This window comes from Coregonus lavaretus, assembly GCF_964263955.1.
Source record: "Coregonus lavaretus genome assembly, chromosome: 11".
NCBI lineage: Eukaryota > Metazoa > Chordata > Actinopteri > Salmoniformes > Salmonidae > Coregonus > Coregonus lavaretus.
The window spans coordinates 51,468,725-51,486,031 of record NC_139998.1 but is presented as its reverse complement, the minus strand read 5'-3'; the positions used below and the strand labels follow the sequence as shown (position 1 = coordinate 51,486,031).

The 17,307-nt window shown below is 44.0% G+C and overlaps 1 protein-coding gene across 4 annotated transcripts in view; it reads left to right on the top strand.

Moving 5' to 3' along the window:
- Positions 1 to 15,196, top strand: part of LOC311137687 (prolyl 3-hydroxylase 2-like) — a 127,056-nt gene extending 111,860 nt beyond the window's left edge. Inside the window, exons 6-16 of one of the 4 annotated variants that reach the window (XR_014613964.1) lie at positions 1,305 to 1,394; positions 1,769 to 1,809; positions 2,171 to 2,262; positions 3,602 to 3,729; positions 8,374 to 8,469; positions 8,997 to 9,147; positions 9,859 to 9,976; positions 11,490 to 11,565; positions 11,775 to 11,915; positions 12,258 to 12,539; positions 14,710 to 15,196. Coding sequence is in view for 2 of the 4 variants with exons in the window: in XM_084172226.1 (XP_084028352.1) it covers positions 1,305 to 1,394; positions 1,769 to 1,809; positions 2,171 to 2,262; positions 3,602 to 3,729; positions 8,374 to 8,469; positions 8,997 to 9,147; positions 9,859 to 9,976; positions 11,490 to 11,565; positions 11,775 to 11,915; positions 12,258 to 12,359 (1,035 nt within the window). In the remaining 2 variants the exon portion in view is untranslated. Of the gene's footprint in view, positions 1 to 1,304; positions 1,395 to 1,768; positions 1,810 to 2,170; positions 2,263 to 3,601; positions 3,730 to 8,373; positions 8,470 to 8,996; positions 9,148 to 9,858; positions 9,977 to 11,489; positions 11,566 to 11,774; positions 11,916 to 12,257; positions 13,185 to 14,264 lie in introns of those variants that run through there. The other 3 variants (XR_014613965.1, XM_084172227.1, XM_084172226.1) reach the window with 3 other exon arrangements.
- The last annotated feature ends 2,111 nt before the right edge of the window (positions 15,197 to 17,307 follow it).

The window sequence follows — 17,307 nt, the reverse complement described above, 5'->3', positions numbered from 1 at the left end:
TCTCTCTGTCTCCCTGTCTGTCTGTCTCTGTCTTTCTCTCTCTCGCTCTCCTGCTCTCACCCTCTCTCTCTCTCTACCTGTCTCTCTCTGTCTCTCTGTCTCCCTGTCTCTGTCTGTCTCTGTCTTTCTCCCTCTCGCTCTCCTGCTTTCACCCTCTCTCTCTGTCTCTCTCTCTCTCTCTCTGTCTCTCTCTGTCTCTGTCTCTCTGTCTCTCTCTCTCTCTCTCTCTGTCTCTCTCTCTCTCTCTATCTCTCTCTCTCTCTCTGTCTCTCTCTCTCTGTCGCTCTCTCGCTCTCTGTCTCTCTCTGTCTCTCTCTGTCTGTCTCTCTGTCTTTCTCTCTCTCGCTCTCCTGCTCTCACCCTCTCTCTCTGTCTCATCTCCTTCTCTCCCTCTTTTTCTCTCATCTCTCCCTCCCTCTCCCCCCTTCTTCTCTCTCTTACTCGTCTCACTCTCTCCCTCCTTCCCCCTCTCTCTCTCCCGCTCTCTTTCTCTCGTTTCACTCTCCCTCCCTCTCACTCACTCTCTCTCCCGCTCTCTCTCTCTCTCTCTCCCTCCCTCCCTCCCTCTCTCTATTTCTCTATCTGTCTCTATTTCCCTCTCTCTCTTTCTCTCCCTCTCTCTCTCTGAGGACTCGGGGACCTCATTTAGTCAGCATAGAGCAGTAGAGAGCCGTGGTCTGCCATCCTGCCAAATAGACCTTTCAGCAACAGGGAAATCATGTCCCAATGCCCACAGAAACTCACTGAAACAATGTAGGAGCTGTTTGCATGACGGGTGAAAATAGGATTTTTCTGGCCACCACAAACGCTACTGGCTGCTCGGGTTTCAAAACATAGCGTCGCTCCTTTTCGTCTATTGCAGATCGTCTTTCCCTCATTCCCCCTCTCCTCTCCTACTCCCAACTACTATAATGGAAGTCCAAGACAAGCCTTTTTTTTCAGCTCTGGTCCATGCTTAAGAGGCATCAGGCTGCGTTCCAGTTCTCCCTAGCAGGCTGCGGCCCTGCCAGGAAGAACAAGTAAAAAGCTAATCTGTGAAATGCCACGAGAGAGGGCAATATAGCACAGTCCATTGGGTCCATCACTGAGGAGAGGAGAGGATGGTGCCCCTCACTGGGGTAAGGCCTGTAGGATGCTTGGCTGCTGAAAAGGAAGAGGTGTTAGGGTAGGGATGTACGTACGTACAGTGGTGTAGTACTACAGATGTGTAGTGGTTAGGCACATGGTCTTCCTGGGAGATTCAGTAGCTAGTCAAAATGAATTTTACCTGCGGAGATTTTACAGCCCAATGTCTCTGTCTCCAGAAGGCTGAGTGGTACCTGAGGCGCCATAAGCAGGAGCTTGAGCTACTAATGGTCGGCAGTGAGAACATGCACGTGGAGCTTACAGAGGGGGTGAGTAGTACAATGATGACCAATGGCAACGTAGCCTCTTATTTGAACTCTTTGGGCTGTCTCTAAAACTTGTATGTATGAAGCGTCTCAGAGTAGGAGCGCTGATTTAGGATCAGTTTTACTTTTTAGATTACAACATGAATAAGATAGAATGGATGGAGGAGGGCTGATCATAGATCAGCACTCCTACTCTGAGACACTCTGAGATTCATACAGTATGTAGTACAGTAACAGGTGCCTGGTAGTTCCACCATTACTCCCTCAGTACACAGCACCACCTGGTGGCCATGATGGATAACCATTGGTGCTGGATCTGCATCATTTCCATATTGTGGAAATATTCTGATCTGTCAGTGTTTTACCTTATGTTGTAGCATTACTGGACCAGCACAGGTGGCAGAGAGGATTCTAACAGGTGAGCAAGCCCTGAAATATCCCCTTGGAAATGTTCAATAGTTATATGAAAAGGCCTGTATAATATTACAAAAATTAATTGTGTAGCTTACAAAGATATGATGATGCGTTTTACATAGACCACTTCAACATGTGGTACTTTGAACTGCAATACTTTGTTAAGATAGCACTGACATCTACTGGATACTTCCAGTATGGCAGCCTATATGATCTCACTAGTCTCGTAGTTACTCCCATATAAAAGACCTTGGCAAAATGACGAGAGGCAAAGAAAGGTGTGTTTCAGCAGTAGTGATGGTCTCAGCCTTATTTAAATGAACCATATGTACTGACCATACTCTGTTTTTCCATTCCCCCTGCAGGATCCCTTCTGGTACTGATGGATGGATGGAGTACGTACCCATATCAGAGAAGAAGAACTTCACCCTGGCCCCACCACAGGAGCTTAGAGAAGGTACGACGACATCCTCTGTTCTCTTCACAACTGCTCAAATGTATTGGAATTATTAAATTAGAGTTGACAAAGACATAAGCAAAAAAGGTAATGCCTCAAAATTTTACCATTTGTCGATAAGTGGAAAGCAAAAGTGAACTATGAAGGGTTCACATAGAGAAGGGGTTCCCATAGAGAAGGGGTTCCCATAGAGAAGGGTTCCCATAGAGAAGGGGTTCCCATAGAGAAGGGGTTCCCATAGAGAAGGGGTTCCCATAGAGAAGGGGTTCACATAGAGAAGAGGTTCCCATAGAGAAGAGGTTCCCATAGAGAAGAGGTTCCCATAGAGAAGGGGTTCCCATAGAGAAGGGGTTCCCATAGAGAAGAGGTTCCCATAGAGAAGGGGTTCCCATAGAGAAGGGGTTCCCATAGAGAAGGGGTTCCCATAGAGAAGGGGTTCCCATAGAGAAGGGGTTCCCATAGAGAAGGGGTTCCCATAGAGAAGGGGTTCCCATAGAGAAGGGGTTCCCATAGAGAAGAGGTTCCCATAGAGAAGAGGTTCCCATAGAGAAGGGGTTCCCATAGAGAAGAGGTTCCCATAGAGAAGGGGTTCACATAGAGAAGAGGTTCCCATAGAGAAGGGGTTCACATAGAGAAGAGGTTCCCATAGAGAAGGGTTCCCATAGAGAAGGGGTTCCCATAGAGAAGAGGTTCCCATAGAGAAGGGTTCCCATAGAGAAGGGTTCCCATAGAGAAGGGGTTCCCATAGAGAAGGGTTCCCATAGAGAAGGGGTTCCCATAGAGAAGGGGTTCCCATAGAGAAGGGGTTCCCAAGCCTTTTCACTCCAACCCCCCCCCCCCCCCCCCACACACACGTGCGCCACGTCTATTTCTGTTCATGACACAAACTGTTCACACCCCTCTTGTCGGCAGAGAGAACATTTAGCAGGTTTAAAGCTTATTTCCTGCAATTCTACATATTTTGTCATGGGGTGCAGAGAACATTTTGCCGTTTTTAAGCTAATTTTCTTGCAATTCTATACATTTTGCCATGTCTGTGTATTCATGTGATATTTGACTGACTCAAACATTTCAACAAAATCTATGGGATAAAAAACTTAGCTGACATGGGCTAGTTGATCTGAACATTTTATAAATAGCTCTCTAAGGTATGCAGTGACTGACATGACAAAAGGAAAACTGATGATGCACTACCCAATTTCGAAATTGCACCTTTTGTGTTCTACTATGACAACCGTTAAGAGTAAGTTGAAAGCTGGATGAGTTCCTTTTTTAGGGGGGGGGCAAAGAGGGGTTAACACGTTTCCTAATCATCTGTACTGGTGTGTGTGTTCTGTAGGAGGCCCCCTGTTGTATGACAGTGTGCAGCTGGTCCGGAACTCACAGGCCCTGAACGGAACTCAGAGGGTTCTCCTGGATGATGTCATGTCTGTGGACGAGTGCGCTGAGCTCAAAAACCTAGCCCATGTAAGAGAACTGATATTAAACAGTAGATTTTATGTGAATGTAATACTTATTTTTAATTTTATAATATGTACAATGGGAATAGTATCGATGTATACACTGTGTGTACACAGTGACTGAGTTTATCAGGAAGTGCATAGAGGATGTTGTTCCTACTGTGACGATTAGAAGTTATCCATACCAAAAACCGTGGATAGATGGCAGCATCCGCACAAAACTGAAAGTGCAAACCACTGCATTTAACCATAGCAAGGTGACTGGGAACATGGACATGTACAAACAGACCAGCTATGACCTCTGTAAGGTAATCAAAGAGACAAAACAACAGAACAGGGACAAAGTGGAGTAACAATTCAACGGTTCAGACACGAGACGTATGTGGCAGGGACTACAGACAATTACTGACTATAAAGGGAAAGCCAGCCACGTCGCGGACACTGTCGCCTCGCTCCCAGACGAGCTAAACACCTTCTTCTCCCGCTTCGAAGGAAAACAACACCGTGCCGCCGACGCGGGCCCCCGACGCTCACGAGGACTGTGTGCTCCCGATCTCTGTGGCCAACGTAAGACCTTCAAGCGTGTTAACCCTCGCAAGGCTGCCGGCCCAGAAGGCATCCCTAGCTGCGTTCTCAGAGCATATGCAGACCAGCTGGCTGGAGTGTTTACGAACATATTCAATCTCTCCCTATCCCAGTCTGTTGTCCCCACTTGCTTCAAGATGTCCACCATTGTTACTGTAACCAATAAAGCAAAGTTAACTGAACTAAATGACTATCACCCTGTAGCACTCACTTCTGTCATCATGAAGTGCTTTGAGAGGCTAGTTAAGGATCATATCACCTCCACCTTACCCGACACCCTAGACCCACTACAATTCGCATACAGTCCCAACAGATCCACGGACAACGCAATCGTCATTGCACTGCCCAATGCCTTATTACACGTGGACAAGAGAAATACCTATGTAAGAATGCTGTTCAATGACTACAGCTCAGCCTTCAATACCATAGTGCCCTCCAAGCTCATTACAAAGCTCATGGCCCTGGGTCTGAACTCCTCCCTGTGCAACTGGGTCCTGGACTTCCTGACGGGCCGACACCAGGTGGTGAAGGTAGGCAACAACACCTCCTTGACACTGATCCTCAACACGGGGGCCCCACAGGGATGCGTGCTCAGCCCCCTGCTGTAATCCCTGTTCACCCACGACTGCGTGGCCACGCACGGCTCCAACTCAATCATCAAGTTTGCTGACGACAACAGTGGTAGGTCTGATTACCAAACAATGATGAGACAGCCTCCAGGGAGAAGGTGAGGGCACTGGTGCAGTGGTGCCAGAAAAATAACCTCAACGTCAACAAAACGAAGGAGTTGATGGTGGACTACAGGACGCAGCATAGAGAGCCCATCCACATCGACGGGGCCACAGTGGAGAAGTTCCTCGGCGTACACATCACTGAGGACCTGAAATTGTCCCTTCACAACGACAGCGTGGTGAAGAAGGCGCAACAGCGCATCTTCAACCTCAGGAGGCTGAAGAAATTTTACTTGGCCCCTAAGACCTTCATGAACTTCTACAGATGCACCACTGAGAGCATTCTGTCGGGCTGTATCACCGCCTGGTACGGCAACTGCACCGCCCGCAACCGCAGGGCTCTCCATAGGGTGTTGCGGTCAGCCCAACGCATCACCGGGGGGCACACTGCCTTCCCTCCAGGACATCTACAGCACCCGTTGTCACAGGAAGGCAAATAAGATCATCAAGGACCTCAGCCACCCGAGCCACAGCCTGTTCACCCCGCTACCATCTAAAAGGCAGAGACAGTACAGGTGCATCAAAGCTGGGACCCAGAGACTTCATATGTATATACTGTATTCTAGTCAAGGCTCATCCTATATAACTACTGCTGTACACACCTTTTCTATTCACATATTGTCCATACTGTATATACACACCATTCACATACATACACTACATGACCAAAGTATGCGGACACCTGCTTGTCGAACATCTAATTCCAAAATCATGGTCCCCCCTTTGCTGCTATAACAGCGTCCACTCTTCTGGGAAGGCTTTCCACTAGATGTTGGAACATTGCTGCAGGGACTTGCTTCCATTCAGCCACAAGAGCATTAGTGAGGTCGGGCACTGATGTTGGGTGATTAGGCCTGGCTCGCAGTCGGCGTTCCAATTCATCCCAAAGGTGTTCGATGGGGTTGAGGTCAGGACTCTGTGCAGGCCAGTCAAGTTCTTCCATACCGATCTCAACAAACCATTTCTGTATGGACCTCGCTTTGTACACGGGGCATTGTCATGCTGAAACAGAAAAGGGCCTTCCCCAAACTGTTGCCACAAAGTTGGAAGCACAGAATCGTCTAGAATGTCATTGTACGCTGTAGCATTAAGATTTCCCTTCACTGGAACTAAGGGGCCTACCCCGAACCATGAAAAACAACCCTAGACCATTATTCCTCCTCCACCAAACTTTACAGTTGGCACTATGCATTTGGTCAAGTAGCGTTTTCCTGGCATCCGCCAAACCCAGATTCGTCCTTCAGACTGCCAGAAGGTGAAGCGTGATTCATCACTCCAGAGAACACGTTTCCATTGCTCCAGAGTCCAATGGCAGCGAGCTTTACACCACTCCAGCCGAAGCTTGGCATTGCGCATGGTGATCTTAGGCTTGTGTGAGGCTGCTCGGCCATGGAAATCCATTTCATGAAGCTCCCGACTAACAATTATTGTGCTGACGTTGCTTCCAGAGGCAGTTTGGAACTCGGTAGTGAGTGTTACAACTGAGGACAGACGAGCTACGTGCTTCAGCGCTCGGCGGTCCCGTTCTGTGAGCTTGTGTGGCCAACCACTTCCCGGCGGAGCCGTTGTTGCTCCTAGACATTTCCATTTCACAATAACAACACTTACAGTTGACCAGGGCAGCTCTAGCAGGGCAGAAATTTGACGAACTGACTTGTTGGAAAGGTGGCATCCTATAACGATGCCACTTTGAAAGTCACTGAGCTCTTCAGTAAAGCCATTCTACTGCCAATGTTTGTCTATGGAGATTGCTTGGCTGTGTGCTCGATTTTATACACCTGTCAGCAACCGGGTGTGGCTGAAATAGCCGAATCCACTAATTTGAAGGGGTGTCCACACACTTTTGTATATATAGGGTACATATTTATATTCTGGACTCTGGTCCGGAAGCTAAATTCCTGCAATTCTATCAATTTTTTCCATTGGGTTTTGTACTGTGTATTTAAATAGTGTATTCTCCACATAGCTCCTTCTATTATTTCTACCACTGTACATTGCATTTTAGTTGTCTGTTTATACACACCACATATTTATTTATGTACTGGATTCTTGACATTGCTCACTATAATATATGTGCTGCTGTACATATCATTCCTAGTATATATTGTGTAAATTCATCCGGTGCCCTCTGTAATTTCTGGGACAGTGAAGCATTTTTTCTTCTTTTGGCTCTATACTGAAAATCAAATCAAACAATGACTATGTGGTTAAAGTGCAGACTGTCAGTTTTAATCTGAGGGTATTTTCATCCGTATCGGGTGAACCGTTTAGAAATGACAGCACTTTTTGTACAAATTATTGGGACAAATTCACTCGTGAATATGTTTCTAAACACTTCTACATGAATGTGGATGCTACCATGATCACGGATAATCCTGAATGAATCGTGAATAATGATGTGAGAAAGTTACAGACGCACAAATTTCATAGCCCCAAAACATGCTATCCTCTCACCATTACAATAACAGGGGAAGATAGCATTTTGGTGGGTGTATGATATATCGTCTGTAACTCTCTCACTCATCATTATTCACAATTCATTCAGGATTATCCGCAATCATGGTAGCATCCACATTAATGTAGAAGTGTTTACAAACATATTCTATTCTTATTTAAAATAAAAGTGACTCCAAAATGACACAATACATTATTTACCATTCATTTCTATTGGGCACCAAATAATCTGAAACACAACCAAAACAAACAGCAAATGCATCCAACAAATGTGTAGAGTCACAAGCTTGATGTAGTCAATGAGTGCTATGAATATGGGACCAAATACTTAACTTTTTACTACTTTAATACACATATAAGTGAATTTGTCCCAATACTTTTGGTCCCCTAAAATGGGGGGACTATGTACAAAAAGTGCTGCAATTTCTAAACGGTTCACCTGATATGGATGAAAATACACAAATTAAATCTGACAGTCTGCACTTTAACCTCATAGTCATTGTTTGATTTCAAAATGTTGAAGTATAGAGCCAAAATAATAAACAATCCTTCACTGTCCCAATAATTACGGACTGCACTGTACGTATAGATATCATTTGGATTACTGTTACAGTGCTATTTAGTTTAATTGTATTCGTTCCGATATGTCAAGATTTCTTTATTTTATTATTTGTGAACTTGTTTGACATTTTACTGCATTGTTAGGATCTAGTAACATAAGCATGTGGCTGCACCTGCTATAACATCTGATAAACTGTGTAAGCTACCAATAAACCTGCATTTGATTTGTGTTGTAACATGTATTTACATTTACATAGTCATTGACACATTATCATTGTCATGAGTGCAGGGGTTTACGCGTCTCTGTGTTTGGTCTACAGACTGTCACTATGGCAGGAGATGGATACCGAGGGAAGATGTCTCCTCACACACCCAACGAAAAGTTTGAGGGAGCCACTGTGCTGAAAGCACTGCAGGTAAGCAAGCGTCTATACAGAGAGACACATTGGAGGAGATAAAATGAGCCTCAGTTTGAAACCAGATAGTAATGATTACAGTATGAACACTTAATTATTTTCTTGAAGTTATCAAAAAGTCACTCCTTCAGTACCTTAGTAGGCAACGAGAGAATATTTTCAGTTCCTTATCAGACAACATGCAGAGTGAATATTTCAACCATGTTTATACCATCTTTATAATGTTTTACCATGTTTCTACTGTTTTACCATATTTCTACTGTTTCTACTGTGTTTCTCCAGTGTGTTTCTCCAGTGTTTCTACTGTGTTTTGTTTCTACTGTGTTTTGTTTCTCCAGTGTTTCTACTGTGTTTTGTTTCTACTGTGTTTTGTTTCTACTGTGTTTCTACTGTGTTTTGTTTCTACTGTGTTTCTACCGCGTTTCTACTGTGTTTTACCATGTTTCTACTGTGTTTTGTTTCTACTGTGTTTCTACTGTTTTGTTTCTACTGTGTTTTACCATGTTTCTACTGTGTTTTACCTTCAGTATGGCTATGAAGGCCGTGTCCCTCTGAGGAGCGCTCGTCTGTTCTATGACGTCAGCGAGAGGGCCAGGCGCATCATCGAGTCTTACTTCCTGCTCAACTCAACACTTCACTTCTCCTACACACACCTGGTGTGCCGGACTGCCATCACAGGTGAGCCAATTTCCCATCACAGTTGAGCCAATTTCCCAGCGACTGCCATCACAGGTGAGCCAATTTCCCATCACAGTTGAGCCAATTTCCCAGTGACTGCCATCACAGGTGAGCCAATTTTCCAGTGACAATGTCTTGTTCTAGAGGGTTTGTTTGACATTGCAGGCATCTGTTAAATGACTGATCTACAAATCACCTTGCATCATACATAACTTCTCTTTATTGTACATCAGTCACAATTTACCCACAATGCATCACATAATTGATGCTCTCAAACATGCCCATTGATTATGGTATCAATATATCTGTGGTTGAGTTCCTGCCCGACTAGATTTGTAGGCATTGCATTGCATCAACTAATTGTTGCGTTCCATGTCATCGACGGTGCTGTCGAGCATCAGATGGCTATGACATATGATGTGGTTAGCTGATATGTTAAATACCAATCCAGGCGTTGTAAGATCTGGCATGCATCTGCAATGTAGTCAGCCAGGAACTTGACCCTTATCAACCTTTCCTTATAGTGTCATATAACTTTGAACATCATGTGACTGTGAGTTTGAGCATGTAGGTTTAGTCACATTTGGTTTAGTTTGGCTCTGTGTAGGTTAAGTAAACTTAGTCTATGTTTTGTGCGGTTTTGTGGTTAGTAAAGTTTGTCTTCGTTTGGTTCTGTTTGGTGTTTATAAAGTTGATCTCTGTTTGGTTCAGGGCAACAGGACCATAGAAATGACCTGAGCCATCCTATCCACGCTGACAACTGTCTGTTAGACCCAGAGGCCAATGAGTGCTGGAAAGAACCACCAGCCTACACCTACAGAGACTACAGGTTAGAGCTTATACCTAGCTCTGGTCCAGTGAATAGGTTTCAATGTAGTTATAATGCATCTTAGGCTTAGCTCTGGTCCAAGGCTAAGCTGCTTCCTAATTACACTGAACAAAAATAGAAACACAACATGCAACAATTTCAACGATTTTACAGACGACACATCTCCTTCACATAGAGTTGATCAAGCTGTTGATTGTGGCCTGTGGAATGTTGTCCCACTCCTCTTCAATGGCTGTGTGAAGTTGCGGGAACTGGAACATGCTGTCGTACACGTCGATCCAGAGCATCCCAAACATGCTCACTGGGTGAAATGTCTGGTGAGTATGCAGGCCATGGAAGAACTGACACATTTTCAGCTTCCAGCAGCTGTGTACAGATTCTTGCGACATGGGGCTGTGCATTATCATGCTGAAACATGAGGTGATGGTGGCGGAAGAATGGCATGACAATGGGCCTCAGGATCTCGTCACGGTATCTCTGTGCATTCACATTGCCATCGATAAAATGTGATTAGTGTTCGTATCTTATGCCTCCCCATACCATAACCCCACTGGCACCATGGGGCACTCAACAACGTTGACATCAGCAAACCACTCGCCTGCATGACGCCATACACGCTGTCTGCCATCTGCCCGGTACATTTGAAACCGGGATTCATCTGTGAAGAGCACACATCTCCAGCGTGCCAGTGGCCATTGAAAGTGAGGATTTGCCCACTGAAGTCTGTTACGACGCCAAACTGCAGTCAGGTCAAGACCCTGGTGAGGACGACGAGCACGCAGATGAGCTTCCCTGAGACGGTTTCTGACAGTTTATGCAGATATCCTTCGGTTGTGCAAACCCTCAGTTTAATCAGCTGTCCGGGTGGCTGGTCTCAGACGATCCCGCAGTTGAAGAAGCCGGATGTGGAGGTCCTGAGCTGGCGTGGTTACACATGGTCTGCGGTTGTGAGGCCGGTTGGACGTACTGCCAAATTCTCTAAAACGATGTTGGAGGTGGCTTATGGTAGAGAAATTAACATTCAACTATCTGGCAACAGCTCTGTTGGACATTCATGCAGTCTGCATGCCAATTGCACACTCCCTCAAAACTTGAGACATCTGTGACATTGTGTTGTTTGACAAACCTGCACATTTTAGAGTGGCCTTTTATTGTCCCAAGCACAAGGTGCACCTGTGTAATGACCATGCTGTTTAATCAGCTTCTTGGTATGCCACACCTGTCAGGTGGATATATTATCTTGGCAAATGAGAAATGCTCACTAACAGGGATGTAAACCAATGTATGCACAACATGTTTGAGAAATATGTTTTTTGTGCATATGGAACATTTCTGGGATCTTTTATTTCAGCTCATGAAACATGGGACCAACACTTTACATGTTACGTTTATATTTTTGTTCAGTATACATTGAAATCTACTCATGCTACCAATGTCACCATACTATACCATTATCTAGTGTTCAATAGGCATGGCTAGTATACATCTCCAATGGTTTTCATTGTGTTCTCAGTGCTCTGTTGTACCTGAATGGAGACTTTGAGGGAGGGGAGTTCATCTTCACAGAAATGGATGCCAAAACAGTCACAGTGAGTCCTCTCCTGAGAATGGACATTTTTGGTGGCAGTATTTCCTGACATTTTTATCTTATTACTATCTTACCCTTTCTTTGTACTTTTGCTTGGCAAGTTTCTGTCATTTGGAACCTAGTCTATATAAAGTTGGAGTTTTCCACATCCAATGTGATCCCAAAACAACAGTCAGTACTGACCATGTTCTCCCCCTCCTCTTCCCCCAGGCTCAGGTGAAGCCACAGTGTGGTCGTATGGTGGGCTTCTCGTCTGGAGGGGAGAACCCCCATGGGGTGAGGGCCGTCACCAGGGGGCAGAGGTGTGCCGTGGCCCTGTGGTTCACCCTGGACCCCCTCTTCAAAGAACTGGTAAACTGTCATGATGACCCCATCTATCATTATGTCTTCCATAGTCACACATATAGAGGATAGTACATCATGCTATGTACATGTTTATTATTGCTTTTTATTCAGGAATATGATTATTAGTATTTGTTTAGGAGGATGTTTATTGGTATTTATTTAGGAAGATTTTTTGTTGGTATTTGATTAGGAAGATGTTTATTGCTATATATTTAAGATGTTTATTGCTATATATTTAGGAAGATGTTTATTGCTATATATTTAGGAAGATGTTTATTGCTATATATTTAGGAATATGTTTATATCATGATACATTATTCCCCCCCCCCACCCCTCTCTCTCCTCCAGGAGCGTCTACAGGCTGATGAGGTGGTGCAGGCATTGGACAACCAGAGCAGCCAATCAAAGTGGGACACGAGCCTCAACATCAACCCCAAAGATGAGCTGTAGGAGCCACCCAAATCTTTATCTATCTATTTATTGAATTAAGTTTGGATGAGAACAATGTTATTTTTGTACTGTTTGAAGTGCAAGGTTATATCGTTGTTCTTCTTATATTTGTTGTCATTGTGGCTTTAGTCTGTTGTTGTTGTTGTGATCGTGTGTGATTTTTTTTTTCTGTAAATACCAGTACTTGAGTTCTCGTTTGGGTCTTAGTTTTTCTCTCTATTGACTATCTCTGTTGGGTTGAAACACAGTCGTTGTGCCTCACACTTTAAAGATTCAGTTGACTTTGTGATTCATATACGAGGTTTTTACAATACAGACCTGTCATACAGTGAGGGAAAAAAGTATTTGATCCCCTGCTGATTTTATACGTTTGGCCACTGACAAAGAAATGATCAGTCTATAATTTTAATGGTAGGTTTATTTGAACAGTTAGAGACAGAATAACAACAACAAAATCCAGAAAAACGCATGTCAAAAATGTTATAAATTGATTTGCATTTTAATGAGGGAAATAAGTATTTGACCCCCTCTCAATCAGAAAGATTTCTGGCTCCCAGGTGTCTTTTATACAGGTAACGAGCTGAGATTTGGAGCACACTCTTAAAAGGAGTGCTCCTAATCTCAGCTTGTTACCTATATAAAAGACACCTGTCCACAGAAGCAATCAATCAATCAGATTCCAAACTCTCCACCATGGCCAAGACCAAAGAGCTCTCCAAGGATGTCAGGGACAAGATTGTAGACCTACACAAGGCTGGAATGGGCTACAAGACCATCGTCAATCAGCTTGGTGAGAAGGTGACAACAGTTGGTGCGATTATTCGCAAATGGAAGAAACACAAAATAACTGTCAATCTCCCTCGGCCTGGGGCTCCATGCAAGATCTCACCTCATGGAGTTGCAATGATCATGAGAACGGTGAGGAATCAGCCCAGAACTACACGGGAGGATCTTGTCAATAATCTCAAGGCAGCTGGGACCATAGTCACACCAAGAAAACAATTGGTAACACACTACGCCGTGAAGGACTGAAATCCTGCAGCGCCCGCAAGGTCCCTCTGCTCAAGAAAGAGCATATACAGGCCCGTCTGAAGTTTGCCAATGAACATCTGAATGATTCAGAGGAGAACTGGGTGAAAGTGTTGTGGTCAGATGAGACCAAAATGGAGCTCTTTGGCATCAACTCAAACTCGTGTTTGGAGGAGGAGGAATGCTGCCTATGACCCCAAGAACACCATCCCCACCGTCAAACGTGGAGGTGGAAACATTATGCTTTGGGGTGTTTTTCTGCTAAGGTGACAGGACAACTTCACCGCATCAAAGGGACGATGGATGGGGCCATGTACTGTCAAATCTTGGGTGAGAACCTCCTTCCCTCAGCCAGGGCATTGAAAATGGGTCGTGGATGGATATTCCAGCATGACAATGACCCAAAACACACGGCCAAGGCAAAAAAAGGAGTGGCTCAAGAAGAAGCACATTAAGGTCCTGGATTGGCCTAGCCAGTCTCCAGACCTTAATCCCATAGAAAATCTGTGGAGGGAGCTGAAGGTTCAAGTTGCCAAACGTCAGCCTCGAAACCTTAATGACTTGGAGAAGATCTGCAAAGAGGAGTGGAACAAAATCCCTCCTGAGATGCGTGCAAACCTGGTGGCCAACTACAAGAAACGTCTGACCTCTGTGATTGCCAACAAGGGTTTTGCCACCAAGTACTAAGTCATGTTTTGCAGAGGGGTCAAATACTTATTTCCCTCATTAAAATGCAAATCAATTTATAACATTTTTGACATGCATTTTTCTGGATTTTTTTGTTGTTATTCTGTCTCTCACTTTTCAAATAAACCTACCATTAAAATTATAGACTGATCATGTCTTTGTCAGTGGGCAAACGTACAAAATCAGCAGGGGATCAAATACTTTTTTCCCTCACTGTACATACGTCCAGTTCTTACTGCACTGTGAACAAACCAAAGAGAAGAACGGCGGTTGACATTGTTTCTCTCTGGTCTTTGGTTTATAACGTTTAAAACATGCACTCATAAAACAATCGGAACTGGGATTATTTCTTTCAGGAGGTGTAAACACAGTAAATATGTTTGATCTATTTATTCATTGTTATATTGTCTTGAATATGCATTTACCGAGAGAAATATGACAAACAGGGAGCTATAACCCTTTCCATTGGCTGACAATAATGTCTGATCGTACGTCAATACTTTATGTGCACTTCCTTCTTGTTTGTAGTGTGATAAAGAGACATCATCATCATCATCACTCACTCCCTAGCTCTGGTCCATGGCGTTAGTGCATCTTGCTAGTGTTAGCGAGCCTTAATAACGCCTTGGACCAGAGCTAATCCCTCCCTTCAATATAATCAAACACAGAGTAAGATAACTGTTTACAAGTTAGCTGACACAAGGGTGTGTTTTAAAGATAGACAGCTGCTATTGTCTGCATTTGATATTAGAACCTTTTTAATAAAAGATGTCATTTATTCCTGTTTAAAGGAATTCTTATTTTAAGGTGGCGTAACAAGTGTCCTTTCCTTTCAAAACGTCCTCTTTTCATGGGTAACAATAGACAGGCAGGCACGCGCACTGTTATAGTCCAATAGAAAGAATGTGCCTTATTGTGTACTGTGATATTTCAATGATACAACTGCTATACGTAACTTATCCATTTTAAGTTAATAGAGTTTTAGCTTATCTTTTGATAGGGAGGATGGCCACTTTTGTCTCACTAATATTTAAATATGAGTTGCTGTAGCACAAACAAATTGTTGTATTCATCTCTTTTGTTGTAATGTGTACTTATAAATTAAAAAGACAATATTGCATAAAATAACTACAACTGCATCCTTTATTTGGGAATGTGTACATTGTTTACAGTTTGAACACATTGTAAATAGGTTCAGTTAACAAACATTTCGAGAAGTGGTTTTACAAAAATGTATTTGAAAATCTAGACATGAATATGACAGCAGTAAATCATTAAATCCTTCAGAAGTACTGACTGATTCAACTAAACTCTATCTATACTGAACAGAAATATAAGCGCAACATGTAAAGCGCTCTCTTCTCCTCTTTCGGGCATTTCTTGTCCTCCTTCCTTCCTCGCTTATTTTCCTCCTCTTCCTCCAGCTCTATTTCTGCTTTGATGTCCTCATAGTCAGGGTCCTGTAAGGAGGAGGAACAAGGGTGTATTATCATTAGTGCATACCGTAGCAAAACGTTTTTATTGGCCAAATTCCCGGTTTGGTATCGTTTGCTTTCGTTCGGTTCCTAGTGAATACATCCTAGGAGAGATCTGAGTAATAGTTATATTCACCCGAGTCTCTCAACAGACAGTATGTCAGCAAACTATGTTAATTAGGTACATTGATACTTTGTGAGACACTTGACGACCTTGTGTGTGTGTGTGTGGTTATCAATAATGTATCCAGTGCAGAGCCATATTCCCTGACACAGTGAAAGTTAAGTGTCTGAATGTGAGTCTGTAGCTAGGTTTCCATCCAATTGGAGACTATTCTAAAATCCGCATGACTCCCACCAGAGATGTGTTTCCATTAAATGGGGGCACTGGTTAGTCAAGGTAATTGAGGTAATATGTACACTACCTGTCAAAAGTTTGGACACTTCTACTCATTTAAGGGTTTTTCTTTATTTTTATTATTTTTTACATTGTAGAATAATACTGAAGACATCAAAACTATGAAATAACACATATGGAATCATGTAGTAACCAAAAAAGTGTTAAACAAATCAAAGTATATTTTATATTTGAGAATCTCCAAATAGCCACCCTTTGCCTTGATGACAGCTTTGCACACTCTTGTCATTCTCTCAACCAGCTTCGCCTGGAATGCTTTTCCAACAGTGTTGAAGGAGTTCCCACAAATGCTGAGCACTTGTTGGCTGCTTTTCCTGTACTCTGCGGTCCGACTCATCCCAAACCATCTCAATTGGGTTGAGGTCTGGTGATTGTGGAGGCCAGGTCATCTGATGCAGCACTCAATCACTCTCCTTCTTGGTCAAATAGCCCTTACACAGCCTGGAGGTGTGTTGGGTCATTGTCCTGTTGAAAAATAAATGATAGTCCCACTAAGCTCAAACCAGATGGGATGGCATATCGCTGTAGAATATTGTGGTAGCCATGCTGGTTAAGTGTGCCTTGAATTCTAAATAAATCACAGACAGTGTCACCAGCAAAGCACCCCGACACCACAATGCAAATAGTCCGGGTAGCCATGATTAGTTGTTCAGGAGTCTTATGGCGTGGGGGTAGAAGCTGTTAAGAAGCCTTTTGAACCTAGACTTGGCGCTCCGGTACCGCTTGCCGTGCGGTAGCAGAGAGAACAGTCTATGACTAGGGTGGCTGGAGTCTTTGACAATTTGTAGGGCCTTCCTCTGACCGCCTGGTATAGAGGACCTGGATGGCAGGAAGCTTGGCCCCAGTGATGTACTGGGCGGTACGCACTACCCTCTGTAGTGCCTTGCGGTCGGAGGCCGAGCAGTTGCCATACCAAGCGGTGATGCAACCAGTCAGGATGCTCTCGATGGTGCAGCTGAATAACTTTTTGAGGATCTGAGGACCCATGCCAAATCTTTTCAGTCTCCTGAGGGGGAATAGGCTTTGTCGTGCCCTCTTCATGACTGTCTTGGTGTGTTTAGACCATGATAGTTTGTTGGTGATGTGGATACCTAGGAACTTGAAGTTCTCAACCTGCTTCACTACATCCCCGTCGATGAGAATGGGGCTGTAGTCCACAATCATCTCCTTTGTCTTGATCACGTTGAGGGAGAGGTTGTTATCCTGGCACCACACGGCCAGGTTCTGACCTCCTCCTTATAGGCTGTCTCATCGTTGTCGGTGATCAGTCCTACCACTGTTGTGTCGTCGGCAAACTTAATGATGGTGTTGGAGTCGTGCCTGGACATGCAGTCATGGG